The 27,197-nt window shown below is 41.6% G+C and overlaps 1 protein-coding gene across 2 annotated transcripts; it reads right to left on the reverse strand.

The window, feature by feature from the left end:
- Nucleotides 1-226: 226 nt before the first annotated feature.
- ANKRD29 (ankyrin repeat domain 29) lies at nucleotides 227-26,725 on the reverse strand (the record flags this gene model as incomplete). 2 transcript variants are annotated; one of them, XM_082753355.1, is made up of 10 exons in its annotated part: nucleotides 227-347; nucleotides 1,963-2,061; nucleotides 3,110-3,205; nucleotides 3,653-3,751; nucleotides 9,189-9,287; nucleotides 11,992-12,090; nucleotides 17,445-17,543; nucleotides 19,542-19,640; nucleotides 21,677-21,787; nucleotides 26,705-26,725. In XM_082753355.1, 10 exons carry the CDS (start codon nucleotides 26,723-26,725, stop codon nucleotides 264-266), a joined length of 906 nt encoding a protein of 301 aa, XP_082609481.1. The 2 variants fall into 2 exon arrangements, with proteins under 2 accessions (XP_082609481.1, XP_082609482.1); XM_082753356.1 differs by lacking the exon at nucleotides 1,963-2,061 and having other exon boundaries at nucleotides 264-347.
- Nucleotides 26,726-27,197: the final 472 nt, after the last annotated feature.

Here is a 27,197-nt window from a genome sequence, read left to right on the forward strand (position 1 = left end):
AGTGTAGGTAGGGCTGCAGGGCAAACACTGCTCTCAGGCCAAACCCTACTCCTGTTGCGGTCCTTCTGAGTTCAGCGATGCCAGATGGAGGCCCAAGGGCATGGCGACTCCATGGCAAGGGCCTCACGGGTTCACAAGCATATACTGGAGAGGCTGATCAGGCAAACTGTTCCAAAAAAACCTTCTTGGGCAACCTAGATTTACTGTCACGATAGTGCCGTCAGGGCACAACTCTGTCAAACCACATTTGCTATAGGGCAACATTAGCTCTTCCTTTGCTTTTCCTTTGTGCGAAGGAGTCGGAGGATGCGTTCATTTTTCGTTAGTTCTGCTGGCAGCTCGTTGGCCTGGAACAAAAAATCTTGAGGTTAGCAAAAATGAGTGATTATTTGCAAAATATGGTTTTAAATCATCATGCTCTAAAGAAGATGGTGCTGGGTATAACCATGATGTGCTTATTTCAGCTTTGTCTCCACCACTGTTGGAGATGTCTTAAAGTCATCTTTCCATGCAGCGTAGCTAACAAGACTTAGTATATGTTTATACTGCAGAAATAATGGAGTTTTGATGTGGCATCTTACAATAACATGATTATAACATAGCTTTTTACAAAACCTCACTTAAGTCTTCAAAATAATCCTAGCACGGGATTTGTGTGGTCATCTTGTTTTGTGCTGCCTGTCCAGGGTAAATGGTATCCCTTGGGTTCCCAATGCCGCTGCCACAAAACTGAAAGAGAACATGGCTGATGATCCTTTGGGGAGATGAGGCAGGTCTTTAAGTCCATAAAAATCCAAGGAAAAAAACTTTACTTGCTATGAAATAGTCAATGCTATTGTGTAGGATAGGTAGCAGAATAGCAGGGTTTGGTCTTCTGTATTTATTGAATACAATTTTAATAATAGAAATTATTTATAATGAAGTTACTTCTGAAAATCAATAATTCTGTTCTGCAAATGTACTGTTGTGCCAAATTGCATGCTTTTTCAAAAAAAAAAAAAATCTTTAGGAGAAGTTATAACCACAGACTTATGCTGTACACCCTCCTTCTGCAAATCACTACCAGCAGCAGAAAAGTCTTGCACATTGTTTGGATGATTGCATCAAAACAAAATGTGTATCAGCAAAAACTACTGTATGAGCGGCATTAACCCTGCTGCCATCAAGTGGATTGATGTCGGAATTACATGCACTGATTTTATATTAAATAACCAAAGCGTTCAGAAGGCATATACTGGATTACTCGTGTTGTAAACTTTCATTCACATAATCATAAACCAGAAGTAAATACCAGTCCAACCATTCACAGCTTAACAAACCCAGCTAGATATCAAATGCTAGAAGCAAATAGTCCCTAAACACAACTCAGAGGAAGACATTTTCATAGAAGTGAACAAGCATTTAATGTTAAAACACTTTGTAGATTTTTTTTTCCCAGAAACATTGCTGTCATAAAAGGAATATAAAATTACTTTAATAAACTAACAAATTTATAAGAAGATATTGGCAAAGTGCATGTAATTCTGAGATATTTTTTCTACTAGCAATGTACTAAATCCTAAGAAAATTCTACCAAAGGCACCCAGATGTAGATTCCTCCTACTGTGGACATATCCTTCTTACACATCTGTGAAACGAGACATGAATATAACTTAGGACTTATCAAACCAAGTAACAGATTACTGTTTCTCTAAAATACAATTTAGCTAGCTCATGACTAGTTACAGATAACTATTTAACCTGTGGTGCTGGGTGAATGAGTGCATGGTCTGGTTATTCTTAGGCAGCACCCTTATAGATGCTTGTGTATAAAAACTGATGGACTGAAGGTTGGTGCTGCAGGTGATCAAGGTGCAGTCATGATCTCACACAGAGACATGGACAACCACCACCTACATTGCATGCACAGGTGCTCCGAGGCTCAGAGCTGGTCCTAGCCCCGGGTGGCACACCAGGACGTACCTTATTCCTCAGGCACGGGTCTGCTCCTGCTTCCAGCAGCAGCGCCACCGTCCTCACATTGCCACTCAGAACAGCTGCGTGGAGGGCAGAAGTCCCATTCTGGAAAACACCAGTGGAGGTGTTTGGAATCAAAAAGGCAGCGAAACAAAGATGCTCGCAGAGAACAAACCCACAAATGAGAAATAACATGGAAGAGGTTAGGTCGTGAAAGCCTGACTGTGATTTGGAGAGGGTGCTGGCAGGCTAGTGGACTACAAAGGAGGTGATGTTAAATGCTTTAATAAAAGTGAGAGTCAGGTTCACTTCACCACACTAATATCTTCTTTTTTAAATTGCCCTTGTCAATAGATTAGAGGTGAAAAGAACACAGCACTTGCTGCTGCCTGGTGAAATCAGCCATTCACAACTGGAACAGGAGTACGAGCAGTAATGGAAACCAGCTGTGCATTTTATCTCCTTTCTCTCATGATTAATATTCTCCCTGGTAGGCAGCTGAATGGTGATTTTTATCGTAGCTGACCTTTTGTTCGTGGCTGCAAGCTGACAGTTCAGGTAAGCGTGGAAGCTATTTCTTACTCTTAACTAACAATCAAGTTAATGCCACCTGCATTTTCAGGTTTATCAAAATTGCCAATTAGTTGCCTTCACAGAAGTCATCAAAGTGTATGATTTATGGGTGTGTGAAATTTGATCAACTATTAAAATGCAGCTTCCAGATACCTGCTATTATTTTTGAGTCACTGGTTGAGTTCAGAGGAAAATAAAAACAAACAAAGAGCTACTCACAACTGATCTCTCAGGGTTCTCGCTTGCTGACTAAAGGCAATAAAAGGGCAGGGTATAATGCTGACAACTGCACCACCACGAGCAATCTGTTTACTGTAGCAATAAAATCAGCTGACAAAAACCAAGAGAATTCCTCCCACAGCATGATGTCCTTCCTTATTCCAAAGATCAATTTCACAATATCTTCTGAAAAGATTTGTTTGTGTGTAGCACTAAAGGCTTAATAAAGTAATTTCATTATTCTCTTGACTTTTTGGGCTCAATCTCTATCATCTTCCACTTGTAATGAACGTCAGGTCTTTTGTTAGACCCTTTGCCTTCTTGAGTTTCTGTCGACAAATCTATGTGTTACGCTACTAACCTTCAGCAGACCGAGAGTGGGAGAGAATTTAAGTAGCTCTTCTATCACATTGTTGTACCCTTTAATGGCAGCCTTCAGCAAAGCAGTTGTACCATCCTTTAAAAGAGAGAAGATCAGCTCGGTCACAACAAATGCTTTATCCACATTCCCCTAGGCTGGAGGGAAACACCAGCTGTCCCCCCCGCAAGGTCTCCTCTGCTCATCATCTTTGAGGAGGCACCTCCACTGATCAGGCTGCTAATTTTAGGGCATCTGAAGGATTTTTCCTCTGAAAACTTCAGGGTGAAATGAACCAGTAACACCATATATCATGTCTGTCTCTCTTTTATATGAACGCCTTCATTCTCTTCATTCTCTTATTCCAGGAGGTCCTTCCAGGGAGCCACCCCAGACACGCGGGCAGAAACAGAGCCCAAGCTTTACAACCTGGCAAACAGAACAAACTCTGGGGACACTGGGCCACCCCTCAGGCAGCCCTGTGGCCTCAAAACACGCCAGGAAGCGCAAAACTGCAGACAGAGCAGAGGCAGAGGTGGCACTCACATCCCGCGCGGCATCGCGCTCAGCTCCCCGCAGCAGCATGACTCGCACCACTTCGCTGTGGCCCATCTGCGACGCGATCCACAGGGGCGCCGTCCCGTCCTTCAAACGAAAGAAGGGTGCTGAGAAATTTGGCTTTTATATCGTGTACTCCCAATTTGACTGCCAAAATCTGCCTAGTGGAATGGATGAGCTTCAATTCCTCAATAAAATCCTGCGTCATGGACGGACAAATGCAGAGTCCCTTCCAGAAGCACGTGGGAGCTCACTGTATGAAATCAGAACATTTCTGGCTGTTGAGTAGAAGAACCCTTAGATGCTTTCTCTTGCATGGTTGACCTGAAATTGTCATTGCTGTTTGAACACTAAAAGCCCTCTGTGGCTTACCAGCTGTGCCTGAAACAAATAGGGAGGTTTAAAATGTAAAGGCCAAAGGTATGCTGTGTAGTTCGAAATCTAGGTGGCTGGATGTGGCAGAAGGATCTCTGCATGGATGAATTCTGCAGCCGGGAGTCTGTACCTATTAAATGAGAGCTGTTTATAGAAGCTAATGAACAGCTTGAGATGATTAGCAACTTTCAATGTTAAATTACATTGTCCACTCCTAGGGAATCTGATAAAAATGTCCTGACTTACAGGGATGGTGAGTATCTCACAGATTTTATCTTCAAGAGCTCCACTAGAAAAAAAAAGAGGTCAATTTTCAAGGAATACAATGTAAACTGATCAAGTCTTAGGCTCTGAGGCAATCATGATTTCAGCAGAAAATAAAAAGCATCTTCAAAATAAGCTAAACATTCTGATGAATTTCTATCCCAAATGCAAAGGTGAGTTGAAACACTGGGAGTATTATTTCTGCAATTAGGATTTAGTTTTGTATTTTTCCTTCTTTTCCCCCTAAACGGCCAAATTTGCTTCTCAAGATTACAAGAGGACTCCAGCAGTTAGTTATGTGGTGCCAAATTAATTTGCATGGTCCTTTAATAAAAGACTTTGCCTGCATGGACTTTAACTTAAAAGTGAGACCACAAGTAGCAGGGTGCCTGCTTCTGTCAGTTCCTCCCACCAGCCTCAGCAGCCTGAAGACTTGGCAGGAAAAGAATGAGACAAAACCCCTGAAAGTACCTTAATGAGAAGTTTCAGAAGGAAACAGCTTTTTACTTTAAATAAAATATTTCCACCTTGATCAAAGAAGTAATCTCTCTCTTCCAACTGAAGGTTCATATGACTTGCTAAAGCTATTCAAAAACATTGTTGAACCATTCTCTGCTTTCTACGGGCTAGTGATTTAATCCACTGGAAGAAAAAATAAAGTTATTTCTCCCTTTGATATAGTATTCTAGTTTTCACCTTTTCTGGTTCTGAGGAAAAGCAAATGTACACACCCTGAGATCTTTAGTTTTTAAAATGGCAAAAAACAGGATCTTTGCTGACTCTGGTATCAGTTCTCTATAAATGATCTCATGGGTGCTAGTGGCTGACCTCATTCTAGTACATACCCTGTTAATACCACGGGTTTTCTTTATGATTCAAAAATAACAAAGGCTCTCTTGTACGGAGGGCATGTGATGTTAGCGTGATAGCAAAAACTGTCTGTCTCCAGCGTACAGTGTTTTCCCTATCAGTAAACGGACACTTGATATTTTTCCAATCTTCCCCCACCAGAGGGCTCTAGAAAATAGCAAGAGGGGCAACGAAAAAGCCTATAAAACTTGGAAAAGGGCATGCCACCTACACAATTTAATGGGCATGAGGAACGAATGCTGTGCAAATCCACATTTCTGTTTACGTAAAAAATACAAGTACAAGAACAGCATGGGGAACATAGCAGCTTTCTTTCACTCACAGTGATGTTTATGACTCTTGTTTTCAGTCATGAAGTGAAAGAAGCAGAAGGCAATAATACGTGTGTTGGGTAACATCAGTGTTACCATTAACTGTCCTTAACAGTATTGCTGCTAGATATCATTGTTAGCATCTCAGTTACGGAGTAGAGACAAAAATACATTGTGAGAAAGAGTGAGCACCTTGGAGAATTTAGCTTAAAAAAAAGAAAGAAAGTTTAAGAAGTTGGTGGTGGGCTCACAGTGCCAGCTTCTATCTTTTTTGCAAACAGCATCTAACGGGCAGGTTTATGTAAAAGCATATAATATCTACATGGTATAGATGAGATTTCTGTTCATTTTGATGTTGGTGTACGGTGCAAAAGAGATATTATGCTGTACTGAGATGCCATGCAAAAATTCCCATATAAACAGATATTAAGACTCAGAGATGAGTCAGGAAGAAAATGAGAGCAGGGAAAGAAGCAGTTCAAAAAGTACTTTCCATTTCTCGTTCCTCCGACCACCCAGCAGACTGGAGACTGTTACTCTTGTAGAACAAACAATGTTAGATGCTCCATATGTTTAAAGCTGTGCTTATTATTTCCTTATGTGCCTGTAAATTCATAATAGATACAAACTATATCTCATTATGTCCAGCAGTCCCAAACATACCCTGGCAGAAATTTCTAATGCTCCTTCTCTTACTCATTAACTTAAGAGTTTGCTTTGCAGCTTTGAAACTCAGTGCTTGCTGGAGACTTAGAGTCTTAGAAAGGGCCAGATTACTGTAGGAGGTGAAATTACCCTTGTATTCCCCCTGAGGATTTTCAGGGACAGAGAGACCCTACTTGCAGGCTGCTCAGTGCCATCTCCTCCACCACTCTGCCTACCAGTCCATTTGCACCACTATACCAGTTGAATTATTTCTAAAAATAAGTAAGTCAAGCTTGCTGGACTGTAGTCTGCACTCTGTTTACTAGCTTGCATCTATGTGTGATTGCATATCACAGGTAAAGGAAAAACAAAACAAAACAAAGCAAAAATTAATTTTAATAACATTTTCAGTCTCCTTAGCCAGTCAAACTACAGCCTGCACACAGTATAAAATTCATTGGCAAATAACCTTGCTTTGTTTTTGAGTCAGAGAAGCGAAGAAACATGGCCTACACTGGGCTGCAGACATTGCTCCGAGCTCTGTCTAGACGAAAAGATGACAAAAGAATTCCAGCCCAGCTCCTTGGGGGCCCAGCACCAGAAAAAAGAAAAGAAGGTTAAAAATCAAGGGGAATGATGTTGCCAGGGAAGAAAGCTTCCCTCTTCAGCCTTGTGAGAGCTGAGCTGAATGGCCTGCACATAGGCATCTCCAAGGTGTTGGAGAACCCCATGGGACTGGGAGATGGGGCACAAGGCAGAAGGGGAACTGGTACCCACTGGAGCAGCAGGAAGACACATACAGGGAAGATGCATGTGGTCAGACAGGTGAATTACACTCCTAAATTCACCAGACAGGGAGGAAAGCATGGGCACTTAGGAAGGAGAAGCATGAACCTTGCACTCTGCAGCTACAGGCAGCCCTGCATTCAATGTTATGTTGCTTGGAAAAGTTTGCTACAGCAGTAAGAGCAACATAGCTTGTAGGAGACATCTGGCTTCAAAAGTGCACCATCTAGGGCTGCATTCCTGGTAACCAACATGCCACCTTTGAACAAAGTGCAAATCTGTTAGTAAGAGATAGACTGAAGTCCATCCAACCATTTCTTTACTAATTAAACAGTAAAAATGCTCCGTTTGTTGAGGAAATGCTTTGGATTACAGTGGACCTGAATACAAATGCCACAGACCTATCCAGGCATAATCTTAGCAGGGATCCGAGGTACCCTGAGGCAAACTAAGCCCATACTGCTGGAGATGAGACAGAGCCAGGAGGGGCATTCACATGGAGTTGAGTCTTTGCCTCGACTGAGATTTGAACATGCATCACGAAACATGTTGTGTTGCACGAATGTGAAACTGGTTCAGCTAAATCAAAGGCTCCCCAGCTTTATTTTGACCCGTTCAAAAAGGCGTTAATGCAAACACTGATTTATCCTTCTTATCCAGCAGGAAAATGACTTTAGTTTTGGGGACATAAAATATTAGTGCAGTTTATTTACACTAGAGGAGCAGCAAGGAGACACAAACCTACAGATGCAGCAGAAGCCATATAGATTAACCTCTGCTGCCAAGCTATGATTTTTCAGGTTCTTTGGGGCAGATGAAAAGAAGTCCTAAAAATACCTGGCCAAGCTTGTCACAAGCCACGTTGTCCTCTGTTATTAGAGTCCTCACATTTATTTGCTCCTGCCTCCTGATTTTTTACTTGCTACAGTCAGCGATCACAGACACCTGGCAGACATACGTGACTGATTGCAAGCACAAGACCTTATCCCATCAATTTACAATGTGCAGTCAAGGCCCAGGACAGCTACCTTGCCTGCAGGGTTTCAGCAGACCACAGGGGAGGCTCTCCCAGAGCAGGCAAAGATTCCTGGGAATGTCTGTCTCTTATCAGACACCTCGAAGTGCCAGGAGCAAAGTTAGCTGGGCAACTCCCACACCTGGCTATTCAAAGAAGCGTCTAAAGGTGCTGTGTAAGCACTGATTTTAGAATCAAGACACAGGTAAACAATTAAAGATCCATATTTTTGGAAACTAAGAGAGTTTTTATATGTCTCTGTAAACCAGGTATGCTTAAGTATCCCTTAGTTTAAGACCTAACCTATATGCACCCATACCTAACAACAGCATACAGTAATGCAAGGTGGAGCTAGCCCTTCGCCTTCTATAGCAGGGATCTCTGAACCAGCCCCACATCGAATTCATTCGTAACATTTAATGATCAAACAGCAGCCCCACTGCCTACAGAGGAGCTAATTTCGTGCTCACAGTTGCCACTGGTCTCGTGTGTTTACAGGATCAGACCCACCAGAGGGAGCAACTGGAAACATAGATAGCAAAGCTCTGCACACGTACCAAGTTCTTACAGAGGTGAAGGTTAATACTCACGCCTGAATTTCAGAGTACACAGGGAGGATACAAAATAAAACTGAAAGTGAAAGGTTTTTTTCAAAGATTAGCTTCAATACTGAACCCACATTTCTGGTGATTTCAGTACACTGAATTTCTCTCACTAGTGTTCCCAGATTTTCCAAAGCTTTTCCAAGGATTTTCAAAAGAACGCAAGGACGTGATGGGCTATGCGTGCTCACAAGTAGCTTGGTGCAGCAGAAACAGCTCAGTAGTTGCAAGAGGTAGTGCAAGGCCCTCATATCAACATTAAATACAGCTTGAAGGTTGTATTTTGATTTAGTCTGGTCCCGTGGCCCAAACGTGCCCAACCTGCACATGGTTCAAAACATTCCCAAGGATCAGCCAGAGGTCTGATCTACTTTAGGATGTGAAGCACAATTGGTGCACGCCTAAAATGGAGCTTCCAGTTTCACTTCTTACAGAAATTACCTAGGTTGTGTGCAAGCAGAAACAACTGGGGCACTTCCTTCAGATCCACACTATCACTCTGAACTAGCACACAAATGCAGTCACGGCCACAATTTACCTTTTGGTGAAGCACCTCCATGGGAAGCTGATGTCCAGAGAAAATTCCAGTGTTAACTTTCAATAACTATGAGATTTAGTAATTAGATCCCAGCTCTGCCCTGAAGTGTTGAGCTTACCTGTCGTGGCTGGTTAACCTTTGCTCCTGAAGAAAGGAGCAATCGGATGACATCCAGGTAGCCTCCTTGCGCTGCCAAGAAAATTGCAGAAGCTCCATCCTAAGAACAAATATATCCAGCTTATACTGTTTTGAAATTATACTGTACTTTTCACGCAAAAACAAAGCAAACTGAATCATCTTCTCCTTCCTAAGCCATTATGCAGTGTAACAGCATATATATACAGCTGAGCTCAAGGAGTAATGACTGAAATCACAAACTATGGCAATGTTTTCATTCAGCACACAGAAGTACTGGCTTCCCTCATGTATCAAACAGCATTAAGTCCTGGGTCTGGCATGCTAAGAGTCTAGATCACCAAAGCATTGGTCTACATAACTGGAAATCCATTCCTATTTAGGCAAATACATCTATTCACGTTTGTTAAGTTCATGCAGAGGTGCTCTGCCACAGTAATGCACATGGTGAAAACATGTTCAAATACTTTGCAGAACTGGAGACTGGCACTGAAGCCTGCCCTTTAGACTGAAGGAGTGAGTACTGTGCCATACTGCTACGCTATGCCAGCAACTAGACCACTGCTCGGGCACATATTGCAGAAGAGATTGGCTCTGTTATAAAAGTGGGTAAATGTCCATGCAGGACAGAGTACCTCATAGCCCTGTCAGAAGCCATCATTTCTCTAAGAAAAGTTTGTGAAGAAAATGAACTAATCCGGGATTTATTTTTTTTTCAGCATGACTTTCACGTGGAGATGTTCTCAACATTAGAAAATTCATAACACTTGGAGTCACATAAGCTTTCTCCATAGGAAAAAAATAAAAACTCGTATCTCATTGATTTTGTTTTTTTCAGTGAAAAATTTTCAAACCACATTAAAAGCCATCCAACCAACTAGAAGTGGAAAGACATACTGCTTAGGCCCTCCTTCTGCAAAACTCAGCACAGGCCTGAAACCTGTGCTGAATAGCATGCCCAGGGACTGAATCTAAAATGTTTGACCTTGATTGCATGGCAAATGCCCTTCCTGGTAAAGAAGAGAGGTATCTGCTGGCATTGCAGGTGAATATCCATCCCCAGGCTCTCTGAGGGTCTGTTTCCTCTGGCTGTTGTGCAAGTGCATGAAATAGGGTGATGGCATTGGGCATTTTGCAGCTTCCTCCAGAGACACATACAGTAGGAACACTTCCATTTAGAAAGCAGACAAGGTTGCGTAACATTAAAGAGCTCTTTAATACAGCACCAATCAAGATGGAGAGCCTGGCTTGCCTGTCATACAACCATTATTATTTTAAAGCAATTATTTAGGATTTGTACTTGATTTGGTGCTATAACAAGAAAGCTGTTTAGAGGCTATAAAATATTTCTGCAACTAGCACTGTTTAGTTGACATATTCTCTTGTGTTCTCCTCTACCCCTCACGTGATTCAGCTTAAAATTAAAACATCTATCTTGATGGTTTGGGGAGGACTGCCCAAGTGCATGCATGAACTCCCTCTCCTTTGGCTGCCTGCAAGTGAAACTGCCAGCCAGATACCATTGTGTAAAAGCCACTTGGCAATGTCCCAAAAAAAAAAAAAAAAAAAAAAAAAAGAGTTAGGCTAATGCTTGTTTTTAAGATGTTGTGTTCTTACTTTATTAAGCAGCTTTTTCTGACTGGTTTTGCCTCATGACTTTGAGCAATAAAAATACATCTCTAAATCTGAATGTAAATACTGCTCGTTTCAAGCAGAGACAACAAGTAAGTCATTTTACTGCCTTTATTTCTAGGTAAGTGTCTCCAGGTGCAAAAGCACTGCTATTTTTAAACCAGGTGGAAAACCCTGAGATTAGCAAACAGAGGATGACAAACATTATGAATGTTATGAATTATTCTAACCCTTAAATAAGCAAGGAAAGCAGTGACTGTGGAGCAACCTTCTGCACAAATGTGGGGTGGGAGCAGCGCAGAGGTGGGGTCTCTCTGTGTGACCAGTGCATGAAGACTGGTGGGAGCTGAGAGTGCTCAGTGCTGACCAACAGCATCCAACAAACCCCATAGAAAAGGCTGAAAAAAAACAAACATATATCCACGGGGAACAAATTCCACTTTGTCAGACTTGTCTTATGCCCTCAGGTAGGTAAGAGTGGTGGGAAGTGGAGAGAAAGCTTGCCACTCATTTTTGTTGAATGCTGAAAAGCCCAGCCTATTTGTGCCTCTGCTGAAGTAAATTAAATCCAGTACTTCATTGGCTCAGTCCAGCTTTCTGAAAAGTCAACTAAACAATGTCAGTTTGGTCATTTTAACCACTCTTTGCCCAAAGAACTGACAAACTAGAGACACACAAATACCAAATAACATCATTTTAACTGATATTAAATATATATATATTAAAGATAACATAACTTCTACTACATTTCTTGGTGGAAAACTGATAAACTGATTCTTGAATGCCTCAGTGGCTTTAAGGTTATTCAGTTCTCTGCCTGCAATGCAAATCTGATGTGGTAAAACATGACATGAGCTTTTGTTCAATGGTAAGGGACAGCACAATGATAGGGCTGGTTTGGAACAAAGCCTTCTTACAGACAAGGAACCAAAACATAGCTAACCCATCTTTTCTGGCTTTGTACTGCTTCTCCCAAAACTGTGAAAAGCAGACAGTTAACAAAAATCACAGTGTAGAGAAGCAGAGTACTACAAAACCACAACATTTGGCAAATGCTTCTCTGTGCTGGAGCCAGAGTACCCACTGCTGTCCAACAAACAGCACATTTGTTCCACCACCAGTGTTGTCAATATTATCCGTGTCGAATAACTCACGTAAAGCTGATCGTGAATGTTGGCACCGTGCTTCAACAGAGTTTCCACTACCTTTGCATGCCCGTACTGACAAGCAGCTAGAAGAGCAGTACCTCCATCCTGTGAAAAAGCAAAGAAAGGGTACAGCAGTGTGGGAGTGAAGATGCTAGACTGAATGGCACCATAAAACATAAGCAAATCTTAAGGCTTTTCAGAATTTGGCTCACAACAATCCTGGAGTGACTAGCTACTGAATCCTTCATAATTTTAGTGCCAAGCCATGGCCCTTAAATCTTTGGCTCCATCACTATAAACATTTTTCTCCTGAGGCTTTTTTCGTGAGTGACGGGAACAAAGAAAATTCTGCTTTTAGTTCCTCATTTTCTACCTTCCCACTAGAGACTTTATTTGCTTCACAACACCAAGCTGTTCTGCATCTCTTCTTTTACTTTTACTGACAAATCCTCTGCCCCTGACAAACTCCTCTCCTTGTAGGACAGCACAAACTTCCCCTGCTCTAAAGCAGGGGAAGATCATCTGCTCTTCTTTGACCAGAACCTCACGTTCTATCATGTTCTGCCTTTCACCTTTTAGTTTTGGCCTTAAGAAGTGTAGGGAAGATGCATCTAAAAGCATTCTAGCTAAATGTGGAAGTGTGCAACAGACCAAACCCATGACCCAGTGAAAGCCCCATTAACTCTGCTGAAGAAGTGATCCCTGGCAGTTATAGTTACTGTGCATCACCACTAAAGGGAGACCTAGGCACATGCATCATGTCTGGCTTGTAGAGCTGCTCCCATAGGAGCTATCTGAGATGGGAAATACCTCAGGATCGCAGGCTGACAATTCCAAGCCAGCGGAAACAATGGAAATAGCAAATGCGGGACTTGCCACATCATGCTCATTGCACTGTACCCCACTTAAAAATTGACATAATTTCTGACACTGGTATGGAGAGGAGGTTCTCATCTTCTGCCCTGGATGGCACCATGCCATGATGCAAGGATGACGCATGCCCTACGTCATGGATCCCTGAGGGTTTCTGTCTCCTTCCCCACCTTCTCCCTGCTTCAAGCTCCTCCTCCACAAAGCAAGCTATCTGAAGTTTTCATATAAATGATTTCTAGAAGCTGTGGGAAAAAGGTAGTATTTTTCCTCAGTCTTGTTTTCTGAAACAGCTCAAAAGTTTTGTCTGATTTTTTTCCACATGGATAGATAGCCAGCAAGACAAGTTACAGCCCAAATGGGTGAATTAATCTGTTATAACGGGAAGTGACAATCAAACTTTTTAATCTGTAGTGCTATTTCATGCCTATAACAATCCCATGAAAACTCAAGCCCTGACATGGTCGAAGTAATCCACAGGGACTGCCTGTAACTGTGCTCAAAAACTATTCACCCTACTGCCCTGCCACATTAAAATGCAAGAAAGGCTTGAGTGTCAGCAAAGTCACCAATGTGAAACTGTTAGGTGACCATCTAAGAATTGTTAATTCTGGACTATGTAAGTAAACACGGTGTGCAACCTGGTCAGTGGAGTTAAGTTACTCTGTAGTAATGAGTCACTAGACTTTCCTGTAAAAAAAAAATATCCTAATTTAATTGAAACTGCTGGAACGGAACACAAAAGCAACCACAATGGTTTCTGGATTAAAATAAACAAACCAACAAAACACTTCTACACACTTAAAAAACAATGGGAAAAGCTAGTATCTTCATGAAATCTATTTCCTGTCTCCCATCAGCTGAAAGCCAGTTTTACTTCAGCGCTGAGTTAACAGATCGAAGGCCTACAAACAAATAAAAAGAGAGACATTTTTAAAGACTTTCCCTGAAGAAAATGGGGAGAGAAAGGTCAATGAGTTAAGAAAAGAAACTGTGCTATCAAGACTGGAAGTCCTCCTCAGAGAAGTAGGGAAGGATGAGCTATAGGAAGCTTAAAAATACTGAGGATCCCCATCTGGAAGGTAAGTGGTCATGTTCAGCTGCATATGAGAACAGTTTGTTTATTGATTTTTGGCTTTTCATTTTCTACAATCCTTGTATTCCCAAAAGACTATGTTATTTTAAGAAGATTGTTTGGTTATTAACATAATTTCTGGAGGCCACAAAATGAGAGGACAAATCAAAGACAGGTCTGCATGGCTAACCACAGTCAAGTGCTTGGAACAGGACTGTGCTATTCCACTGTGGAGATGTCACAGCCTGAGGTTTAAGAAGGAGGACACTTTAAGCAGGATATGTCTAAGTGTCTCAATGTGGGGATCCTGACCTAGTAGTTGGTTGAATTCAGTGAACAGTTTTAGATAGATACATTTTGGGAAAGAATAACACATTTCCAAAACCTAACATTTAGATCTTTCAGACTAGAGTGACCAAGGGACCTAGACCACCCTGATCTAGTTCCATTTGCCCACATCAAATCAAATATTTCCAGGGCCAGGAAAAATCAAATAACAACTCCTTGGCCCAAGGATTTGGTCCTTGATCAGGAAGGCATGTGGGCTCTAAGACCTGCTCTACTGTCTCCTATAAAGTCAAACACATTCCACAGAAGAGACTGAGACTCGTGTGCATGCTCTGGATGCGAGTACCACTATGATAAATAGGGATTGGTCTTGCTTTAGGATAAAGAACTCGGGGACAGGAATCCTTTCCATAGAAAACACCTTATGGCAAGACAACACTCAGTTAAATCAAGGAATTGGCACTGTTGGACAAAACACTGCAAAGGTCCACATTTTTTTAGGAGGAGAAAAAAAAATCAGCCCCCCAACTCCTCTCAAACTTACATCTTGCTTTCACTTTCTTCCCTTTTTTCCAGCACAAGAGCCTTTTCTCCAGCGAGCTCTAGCTGAAGATCCCACTGTTTTACAGACTATAAGGTAGACGGAAGGATGAAAACAAGAAATAAATGACAGTCTTAAAATCTCCTTCAGACATGTGATTCCTTTTTTTTTTTTTTGGCTTCAGCTGAAACAAGTAAAATGCTGAAGCAGCACCTTTGGTACTGGCAAACCTCTCGGAAACTCTGAGCCAGGCAGGGACATGTGAGGAGCCACGGAGACACTTGTAGGGCAATAACCGCTCTGCAGCGGGAGGGAAACGGGCAATGGAGCTGAGAGAAGGCACTCAGGCTTGGGTTTATTTCCTGCTCATATCCTGTTTTCATGACACAGCTTAGCTTCCACTAATCCTTTACTGCAAACCCTTCCAGCACACTGGAAACTCATACAGGAGCCAGTCCTCTCAGCTACCTCTGTAATTCTTCCTTTGAAACCCTTTTTTCTTATCCATATATTCTCTCCTCCCTGTCAGCAGCATGTACAGTAGCTGCCAATCTCCCACGTAAGCACTGGGAACAGCAGCACCCGATGAGACCACGCTCTCTGGTGTACACCTCTCCATTTGCCTGTCCCTTCCTTCACCTCTGTCATCACTGCCTGCAAGCACCTTAGAATTACATGATGTTTTTCTTACTTTCTCTGAAATATGTTACAAGGGAGGATAATCGATCTTCTGCAATTACTGCCCACTGAAAAATAGCCTCCAACATACCATTCAACCTGCAGTATTGCTCAGAAAGCATGCCTCCATGGAAATCCTTACAAGAACCCAGATGCAAGCTTATAACGTGTCTCAGGTAAAGAAAAGAAAACATTTTATTTTCTGATACATACTTCTAGGGATGTTTGCTTAGCCTGTCATAGTGAATATCAACTCAGATGATACAAGGCATACCAAGAATTGTTTTATTAAGATCGTTCTCCAGCACTCTTGCATATGAGTGACAAATGCAGTAATTAAAATTTACAGAGGAGTAAATTACAAAGAAGACACTGGACTTTGCATTGCCTTGCTTAAAAGTATCTGTTTCCTAGGTTTCATTAAAACTGTTTTCATATTTAAATTAAACATCTTCATGTATAATAGAAAGTTCATTGTAAATTGATGAGTTTTGCAATGCCCTTTAAAAACAGACAGGATCAGCCTCATCTTTTCTTGTGCTGCTCCCAGCTGAGTGCCTTAATCAGAAAATGCCTTATCTCTGACCTGAAAAGGCATATTTTGTCAGCTACTTTGTTCCTGGGGTTTGGGGGAAGGGATGGAAGAGCCTGTTATCTTAGCTGCCCTTTAACAGAAAGAAGAGTTGATTTAATAATTTCAAGCTATGGAAATCACATTATTAAATCAGAAAATTGAACCAGTACCAAAACAAATCAGAAGGCCAATGGGAGATACATCCAGTAAAGCCCAAGCCTGTATTTGTCCAAAGGTGGAAGATATCAGGAGGGACTGAATGCGGAGAGATTTTCTTTTCATTTGGATCTTTACACCTTTTTATCTGCCCTAGTGACTCCTTAATTTATTTTGCATGCTTCAGAAATGATCAGATGTTGTCATGCTCCTTCAGCATGCTTTTGTGGCCTGTCTATAGGTCAGATGACTCAAAAAATGGTGTAATTTCACACACCCAATTGTATACAGATGAATGTGAGAGAATATTTTTCTGAATCTTGCTACCCTCATCCTAAAATAAAAGACTCATAAGCAACTCTATTTTAATGTGCAACTTCTCCCAATAACTCTGTTTCACATGAGATTATCCAGAATCCAGCCTAACATCCAGCTGTTGTATTTAACATTGCAACCTCCTATGATGCTAAGTTCCACAGCTGCACTCCATGTTGCGGTTAAATAGCCACAATTTCATTCATGTTTTTAAATTTACTGATGGATGCTTCTGCTGTGGTCAGAGCATTGCTTACCACAAGCATCGCTCCCCGAGGTACCAGAATCGATCCACATTCTACTGTACGGGCATGCATGAACTCTGTGACCACAGAACCCTGGGATTTTTAATTGGTAATAACTGCTACAGTCCCTAGAGTGTAAAGAGTTGAGTCCCAGTGATGTTCCATCAATTCATGTAGTATTTAAAGCCTGTGTTTTCAGGGATTTTGAACAGCAAGTATGGGTTGAGGGACCTATTCCAATCACTGACTACAACATCTTGAAAAATTGGTTACCGTTGGATAAAGAACTATTTTTCTTCTTCAAACTGAAGCCATTATATTCTTCTGTCTCCTAAGGTGGTATGCAGACACTTCCCAACATGGATCTAATTCCAGCCTGCGCAAGTGGAGTACGTATATGCATAAAATGGGATTGTACCTGAGGTGTACAAAGAGACCCTTTGTTCTTGTATTGGAGAATGGCTTAAGAGGAAAGTCTGATTTCACTATCAATGGACTGATCATTGGCCAAATCAGGCCATTAAGTCCAGGTAGTAAAGCTAGTGCCAAGTTAATGTTTTCATAATATGTTGTAGTACTCATATTATTCAGAAAACATTGCAGTGAGGAAATCATTTTGCCATATTCCTGCTGCCACCTCATGTTTCATGTGAAGAGGAACCAACAGTCCTGACTGGCAGAATGTATCAGCATATAAAGACAGACAAAGCATCATACCTTATTCTTAAACTCAGTGGAGGCACCAAATTCAAAGAGAAACTTCAGCACGTCGTTGTGGCCTTGCTGTGCAGCAAAGAACAGAGCAGTTGCACCTGACTGTAGGGGAAAAAATGATTAAATAAAACCCAAACACATAACATGCTTGATCAAAGTATACATTTCATTTCAAATTCAAGCTTACTAAGCACAATCATTTCAATATCAACTGAAAATACATGATGATTTTTGAGGGCTAAAGAGGATGCAAGGTATCTTAGCTAAGAGGTCAGTTTTCTTCTCATCGCTCTGAGAAATGTGGCCTGCATCAAACATTGGAATAAAAATCAAGCTTCAGTAGTGGCTTCTGTACAATTTCTAATATAGACCTCTTAGGATTCATTTACTTCTCTTCAGTCTTCAGACAGGGAAAGAAAGCCTAGATGGAGAACAGAGCAGTCTTACTCAAGAGAGGAATATCCAATTTGTAGCCATCCCCTCTACCACCTACTTCTACAACCTAAGACAAACAGGAGCATAGGTTGGATTTGGATAAGGGTGTGGAAAGACCACAGAGGGGTTATTCAGCACAGCAGAGCTCCACTTTGCTTGACTCTCCACTGGCCAAATGTGACTGCTGTTGGTATGTCACCCTTGTGTTTTGCATGAGTAGCTTCCCATTCATCTAAGCAGCCTTCAAGCAACTATTGCCAGTCATGCAGCTCATATTTTCTATTAACCTCACTGAAGAAATGAAAGCCCTTATTTTATATCAGTTGTATAACATATAACTGTATTAGTTGTATAAAGCTTGCAACAACACATGGCCCCTCAAGACCATTTTAGAGCCCCTCTCACAGACAAACCTCTGGGTGTTCCCTTTCCCTGAGGTTCCCAGCAATTTCAAGGTTCAAGAGCACTAGTTTGAGTAGGTAGATTTACTTTCAGATTAGTATCCTTTGTTGCTAGGGCTTAAATTTCATTAATTTTGCTCCCTCTCTGCAGCAGAGTGATTTTGGAGTGTTCCCGTGTTTCTCTTTTTATTGGCTTGCTGAACCAATGTGTCCAGCGAGAAACTCAAGAAAAGGTCCATAAAACTGTTCTCAACTTTTCCTTTTGTTGCTGCTTTTCAAGCAATGTTTGTCTAAGGGAAGCTACATGTTCAAATACATGCCCCTCTGAAAGATACTGACATTCATGGTTAATGCAAGTTTAGGCCAGTTAGTGCAAAGACACTTATATCATCAGGCATGACATTCACTGACTCAGTGACTTGAAGACATCAGCATGAGATTCGTGCTCTAGTTCCAGGTAACCAAGGAAAATAAGAAACATTTGCTTGGGTTATTAAAGTGATGGAAATACTGCTGTCCTGCTCTTCCTGCCATCATCCCATGTCACTACATGTCCTCATCAAACTGCTGTTCTTTTGGGGCCAGTCCCACTCCGTTGCAGAGCAATTATAACCAGCACACAGACCAGAATGGCTTTAGATACTCCTTACCACTACCTGAGCAGTGTATGAGGGGATGGCACTTCTACAGAGCTAGGTGCTGACATTTTCCTTCCCGCAATCAAGAAAGTAATGGTGTGAGAGATGCCTTGAATGCAAAGTAGATATGCAGGAAAGAGTGATTAAGTTGTGTGATTTTTCGAGATGAGTTGTCTCGGACTGAAAGGCAGAAACTCTTGGGTATACTGAGTCAAAACAACATCCACCCTATGTTAATGACCAAATTCTGCAAGTCAAAAGTAAAGGACTTCTCCTTATCACATCACGTTTATCCCATCCAGAAAGCTGTAAATTACCATACCAATAAATAAAATGGCAGATGCTTAAGTGGAGTAACCTGAGGGTTACACCTCAGATATAAGCACCCCACCCCTGTGTGCTGGAAATGTTTGATGAATTATTTATAAAGGTACCTCTGGCATCTGATTTTGTATTACAAGTTTCAGACATCCAACTCCTTGATGACCTTAGGAGAACCCTGTTTATACATGCACAGCACAGCACAAATAAGCAGTTGGCAAAACGCAACAGGCAACACTCTTATTATTTCCAATAAACCAACAGTCACTTCATCAATCCCTGTCTGAATGCAGAACTTCTCCTACCTCTCTCTGCAGGTTGATATCTGCTCCTTGCAACACCAATTCCCGTACGCAATCTATGTGGCCATGGTAAGATGCGACCATCAGAGCTGTTGTGCCAAGCTGCGAATAAAGAGAAACAGATCAGTTCCTTCAACAGACACCTTCAGCATTGAATCAGGCTGTCTGCAAAAGACAATGCCTCTTCTGAAAAGATGAAGAGTGTTTATGCTTGTTGACCACAGAACATGTTTGCTCTTTTTCTTTTCCTTGTCCTGAATGGGGGACCAATCTTCCCCTGAACAGATTCTAAGACAATTTAAAACTTGCTATCATGAATACTTTGAAGATGAGTAATTAGCAGGTATTAAAGCAAATACATTACAGACTTGCCTGCAAAGCTAAGCCTGACCATTCAACAACTATGTATGCAGTGATTTTGCATTACTGTCCTGAAAAAAGTGTAACAAAAACATCAACAATATTTTTGGTTTACGCATAGCTTTTTATCAGAGAATCTCAAAGATATCTGCATCCTTTCCAGAAGAATAACCTTGGACACAGGAGGAAAGTGACTTATCTGAGTCACTTCATTTTGAGTCATAGCCAGGAGTAAGGTCCCAGTGTTTTGAATACTAATTCCCTAGCTGAATGACTAGGACAAGCTCTGTCTGTGACTCCTCACTTTGTATCAGGCAACTTTCCATAACAGAACTATTTGTTCAGGTTCCCTCAGTACCCCAGTAGGGCCACTGGTCCACTGAACCAAGACTTAGGTTATATGTGTGGCAACATGCAAAGTCCACATACATGAGGACAAAATTAATCTTTCTAAAACATTCACACATACCAATTCAGTCTAAAGAAGAAATGTGTGAATTTGCAAAAAATGGAGCATGCAGTCTTAATTATATGAAAATATTTTAGTCTAGAAAATGTGTATACCTAACAGAATTAATATCAGGATATTTTAAAGCGCATTATAAAAATTCTTGATCAAGCTTTGTCTTATTTTGAGAAAAAATGAGCAGTAGTGGACCTTCTTTCTTTTCATCTATCTCTATCCTTTTTACTTCATGCCCCCATCTATGCATCTTTTCCTCTCTGTCTGAATGACAGTCATAGGATCAACTCCAGACTTACTGCATGGCGAGTACTTGCCTACAGGTCAAAGATGAAACGAAGATGAAAAAAATAGTGTAAAGACAATGGGCTTAGGAAATCTCCTGCACTTTGAAGGCATTCATAGTGAGAGAAGCACATTAATTGCTAGAAGTGGCATTAATCCCATATGACACAGGCACAACTGACTGTAAGTCAGTCCCAACATCAACCAATGGAAATCTGGGGACTTCTCAACCTCAGTTTTCCCTGGCTTTTCGCAGTAGCTTTGTACAATCCAGTAATGGTACATATGTTATAGGCAGAATAACAAGACATACACCTTATCTGTATTTTCAACCTATTCTTAACCTCAAAACTAGTTTGAGACTACCACTACAGTAAAAATAAAAATAAAAAATCGCTTGGAATCTGTTGGTCACTTATTTGGGCTCCTTTTTGCCTGGAAATCTTGCTGTGCCTTCATGTTGGTGCCAGTGCAGGAGACACTAGGGTGGGGAGAGCTGGAAGTTAGGAGGCCAGCACCACAGTTGCATGTAGCACACTGCAGTGCCCCCTCACAGCAGGAATGGCTGCACATCAAATACAAACTTTTACATTGCCTAAGTAGAAACTGTGGTCCAGGGTTATTTTTAAAAAAACTAATTATGAGGAGCCATGTTAGCTGACAGAATCATTGCTACTGGGCTTGGCTGAGTTGATTCTTCACTGTGATCTACTACCACAATGACATTTCCTTGCAGAGAGAAGCCCGAGGTGTTAGGATCTGTGTTTTTAATGTCAGCGCCACAAATAACTATGTAAGACACATTTTTGAGTGCTGGCAAATTCCTAACCCCTTGCCACTGATATAAATCATCATACTATTTTATCTTGAGTTTCAAACTTGCTTCCTGACAAGGGAAGGTTTTAAATCATGTTCAGGTGTCATGAGACTCTCAAACGTCTCCAGTCAGATCCCTGCTGCACCCTCTGCAGTGGGCTTCGGAAAGCGATGTAAAATCAGCGCTAAGGGAATACGTGCATCGTGTGCATACACTGTCTTTGCAGTCCACATCTACTCGCCCGCTGTTCAGCAGCAGCTGGAGGAGAGCCAGGTTTCCTTTTCTTGCAGCCCAAAATGCAGCATTGGCGAGCGGTGTTTCTTTCTGGTGAAAAAAAAAAAAAAAAAGAAAAAAAGAAAAAGAAAAAGAAAAAAAAAAAAAAAGAAAAAAAAGAAAAAAACTTTGGAAGATGTATTGGACAAATATACATGTGAAAATTGTGCATTCATGCCAGGCATTTTTCACTTTAGGGAAGCTAATCTGATTTATTTGCGCAATTACAGGGATCAGTCTCCCTGTGCTACCTCATGCTGTTTCAGGTCTTCCCCGTGTCCATAGCAGCATGACTTTTAGCTTGCTTTATATTAAGAGCTGACAATGCTGTTCCAGATCCCCAGGGAAACATCACAAAAAACAATGTTTTATCTGGTACCTGCATGGTCTGCTCCTGTGGTGGGGCTGAGCCCAGTTACGGAGACTGATTCATCCTGCTGCCATGTCCTGCTGCAGGACATCCTCCTGCATTTCAGGCTAGCTCTCTGCCACTTCTGTCTTTTCCATACAAAGCCCTGATACTTTAAAAGCATTGCTCACAAATCTCCAATATTATTTGGTTTGTCCCCTTCCTGGAATTAACACCCTGTAGCTGTTGGTGCATGACTTATTTTCTGGGTGATACTAGAAAAAGTAAGCTAAAATTCTGCCATCTACAGCTTTATGAATTCATTTACTATATAAACAAGGCAATAGGTAAGGCAAAAATGAGAAACTCTGAAATCTAGACTTCACAGACCACTACTACTCACATTGGTAGCTTTCTCAGTCCTACAAACAATGGCACAAAGCAACTTCTCTGTAGGAGCAAAATATCACTGCCTCAGAATAGGGGGACAGAAAAAAAAAAAGCTGATGGGTAAGCAATGTGGCAGCAGAAGTGCTGAGGTGAAACAAAGCTATGGTGGCAATGGTATATATACCATACAGCAGGCTTCTATCTGGTTTTGAATAAGGCTGAATATCACTAACAGTTCAGTAAAGCATCACATCAATGATGCTACCTCAGACCAAAACAGTGCCAATAACTCAGGGACCTTACTCTCCAGTGAATCCTGCCTTCAAATAACCCAAAGAGAGTGCAGAACGGATATAAAAGTCAATCGTTCTGCTTCAGAATATTTGATGCATACTTTCCCATGTCTAAATGTCAGTGCACAAGTGTAATGTGATAGAGAACTACAATTAAATAGTTTTATGGCTGACACTTAAAATATATCCATAGATCAGAGTTGAAATTGCTTCCTTCAGTGACATGCGTATAATAAACCTCCCAGAAACCAGCAGGCACAAGATTACTTCTCTGTGAATTTATTCCATATCCATCACACTGAGAATTTTTAATTGGTTGCATTTTTAATATTCATAGGTGTTAGCAGGTCATAAAATTGGCAACTGTTTGAGAGAAGTTTCAGCCATTCGATAAATTCTAGGAATGTTCCCATAAATTGTTAGTAATATTTCTTGTACCAGCACATACTGGGGCAGGAGACTGAAAAAGAAAATTGCAAGAAACACAATAGGCTTAATTTTGTTTTTCATTTTACAGCTGACAAACTGCTTTACCTCTGGTGAATCTGCTGATCATGTCATTTAAAACAGAGCTAGCACTTTATACCCTCTTTGCTGGTGACTAGCGAGGAAGCATGGTTATTCCATCTTTACCCTTGCAACCACTCAAATTGTATGTAATAGCAGGCAGGTGACCTAAACACACAGTGGTCCATGTTGTCCTTTTTGCTCTAGTTTAACAGGCAGATATTTATTTGTAGAGATCATAGTTAGGGATATTGTCTTGATTATCATGATATTCTGTAATTCCTACAGTAGTTCTCCAACAAAGTTGTCCTCACACTTTGGATCAGATTCAGGGAAGAATTCTCAAATGCATCAAGGACACAAAATTAGGTTTTTCCCAGTGGTGTTTCTAACCCAATTTGTAATCACTATCAGTACTTGTAATTCCCCTCATGACCCCACAGTGCTGGGGACTCCTTCCATAACAGTTGTGTACAATGCATGTTCAGTCTGTCAGCTATGTATTGATTAGACAGAAAAAGCAAACACAAATCTGAGCTGTTTTATATGCCAAGATGAATAGAATTTGCAAAACCATTCAAGCAATTTGGACACTCTACAGGGACAACCTCAAGAAGAACCAATTTGTGTAGCAATTTGTCTTCTACCTTCAATCCAAGGATTTATATCTGTGTGCTCTTCATTTTCAGGTGATACCAACAAAACTGACATCACTAGGAAACACAATATGATATATTAGCTTGGAATTATTAATCTGATTAACTGAATATTTTTTAGCAATGAACTGGTTTTAAACCAAAGGATACGACATACTCCTTGACTGCTGTTGCTTAGTTATGAATTCAGATACTTCTTAGGGAGAGGCAATGTTGAATTTCAGGAGATTATTTGGATAAAGTTTTGATGCAATTCTTATTATAAAGCTAGTCTGCTCCTAAAAACTTCTTAAAATAAACAAATGATTCTCAGCATGGACAGTCAGGGAACAGAACATAATAAACGTTTGGAAAAAGTGATGCCATTTTTCACCAAAGCATTAGCTAATATTTCATTATGTCATTTTCTCCAGCACCAACAATTTTCAGGATACAATTTCCTTTATTTCATCAAGGTCTCTAAAGCATTACTGCAAAATTTGGCTGTGTTATTCATTTCAATTGTTCGTATGCCTTTTGGAGAGCTCAGAGGTGAAATGCTTGCCTTTTATTGATGCTGTGTTGACATCAAGCAAAAATGCTTATTGAAAAATGGCTTAGAGGAAAATATATCTTATAAATTTATCAAGACCATTTCTATACAGGAATGCAGTAAAATGTGAGAAAGTAACTGTATGTGTCATCTAAGTAAGGCTGAGGAGAAAAGTATCATCTAAATGCTGTGACCACCAGCTCCCGCTCCCTGCCTTGCCTTTCACTTGCTGTTTGCAAAGAAGAGGCAGGTCACAGTAGGGTGACAGCTGAGGAGGATGAGTCTAGCTCTTAAACAGTGATCTTGAAGATGGAAGAAAAGAAAGAGAGAAAGAAAAGGGAGAAGGAGAACACTAGTCCAGAGTTGACAGGTGGTTCCTTGTACTGTCAAAATACAAGAACATTTCCTTTCCTTATTCAGTTTCCAAACCAGTCCTGATGCAAAGGAGGAGTCAAGAGAAAAGTTTTAAAACTGAAATCAGAATCAAGCATGATATAACAGGAAATATTAGTGGGACTCAGAAGGAAAGACAGAGGTCTTCATTAGATAGTAATACGTCTTACACAGAAGACCTTGAGTAAAGAGACAGGTAATTGAAGATACAGACGTAAGTTAAGGTAGGCAAAAGCACAGAGAATGTGGTAGAAGAAGAGAAGATGTTCACCTGTACAGACAATGAGAGTGAACAAGAAATGCTAGCTTGTGGGTAAGAAGGATAATAAGATGGAAAATATGAATAGGCAGTAGCAAATGGAGGGTGGTTGGAGTCCAAAGCAAGTACACAGCCTTCTGAGAGAAAGGGAAAATGCCAAGGAACAAGACACAGAAAAGAGAGAGAAAGCAGAGGCCTGCAGCTCGCCAGGGGGAGAGAGATCAGGCACTGAGCTACCTTGGGCAGGAGGGGACAGAAAGTGAGAAATGGCACAACAAGGGAGCAGGTAGGGACAGAGCAGAAACAAAGATCTGAAGGACAAGGTTAAAACAACAAAAACAAAAAACCACACAGATGCCAAAAAGGGAGAAGGTGGCAAGAACATGGGGCTGGCACCTTAGTTTCTGACAAAAAAAAAAAAAAAAAAAAAAAAAGAGGAGAAAGACCATGAGCAAATTAAGGTGGGTGCTGATGAGAAACAAAGGTGGGAGCAACTCACGGAGAAAGAGTGGAGTGACAGGAGAGACTAAGGAGGTATGGGGCCAAGGAAGGACAAAAAATGGGATGAATGCTGAGATTTCACCACTCAGGTGCCCTGCTCCCTGACTAATGAGAGCTTTGGCTGCAGGTGGGAGCCACCTGCAGTGTTGAGCAGTCCTGCCATCGAAATAACACCGGGCAAGTGCAGCACCAGCACTGCTGGGGGAGATGCATTGACTGAGGGAGAGAACAAGGGATATGAAGGGATGAGAACAACCCTTCATATAAAGCAATGCAACATGAGCAACGTGGGAGAGGACTGGCACAGAGCTGGTGATCAATAAGTGAAGAGCAAGCACAGCATCCAGGAAGTCCATAAACTGAGGAGATGTACATCTAGCCTAGATATAATCTGTCATCATCAGCAAATTGCTGTTTGCTTCCCTCTTTGCCAATTGATCTTATTAATCCTGTCCTCTGATTTAAAAACAAACTTATTTTAGGTGATGTTTTGACTGTGACTGTTCTGAGGTGGGTTTGGATGACAGAAGCACAGTGACAGGAATCACAGAAAAGGGAACGAACCGGCCGAGCTTCAGTGGCCACCACAGCCTGAGCCGGGGAGCAGGGATAAAAGCTGCTTCCTAACTATTACACAACCAGCGCCAGCAGAGAGGACCGGAAAAGTCGAGGGGAGGCTCCCGGCTGCATCAAAACCTGCAGAGCACAGACCCTAAAGCCAGCGGAGGGCCGTGATTTATGCACCACCGAGCAGCCGTCCTTAGGGGGACCCCAGCTGCATCTCCACAGCCTGCCTCCAAAGCACCCCTGGGGCACCCCACAGCCCGGGAAGGGCGCTTCTATTTCTTTCTCCCCCCCTCCAAACCGCCCCTCCCACAGTTTTTTTTTTTTTCCCTAAAAATATAAATAAATTAATAAATAAATGAAGCTCTAATTCTAAGAAGACGGTGAAACGTTTCGCCGGCTGCCGGCAGGGAAAGCTTTTTTTTTTAAAAAAAAAAAAAAAAGAAAGAAAAAAAGAAAAAAAAAAAGGAAACGGGAGGGCTAAATGATCCTATCCCTTGTGTACACCCCCCCCCCCGGCTCACCTTGAAGGACATCCTGAGCATCCCCTGCTCCGCGCCTCTCCGCGCAGCTCCGCGGGGCCGGGGCGGGGCGCAGCGCCTCCCTCCCTCTCCCCCTCCCTCCCTCCTTCCCTCCTTCCCTCCTTCCCTCTCTCTCTCCCTCCCTCCTTTCCTCCTTCCTTTCTTCCTTCCTTCCCCCCTTCCCTCCATCCTGCAGGTTTGGATGCTCAGGAGTTTCTTGCCATCAGTCCTGTTTAAAGACTGATGGGTGGTGGTGATTTTTTTTTTTTTTTTTTTTTTTTTTATGGTGATGATGATGGTGATTTTTTAATTGGCCCACACACCATCCCCTTGTACCATCCCAAAATGCAAGCCCTCCCCCCGCCCCCCATGGATGGGGCACACGATGGTGAGCGTCCCCTATAGCATCCCTGTAGCACCAACACTACCCTGCATGGGTGATGTGCTCCCATTAGACAGCCCATACATTCCTGATGGCTTAATTTTAAGTCTGTGC

This window comes from Aythya marila (genome assembly GCF_965140915.1).
Source record: "Aythya marila genome assembly, chromosome: 2".
Taxonomy (NCBI): Eukaryota; Metazoa; Chordata; class Aves; order Anseriformes; family Anatidae; genus Aythya; species Aythya marila.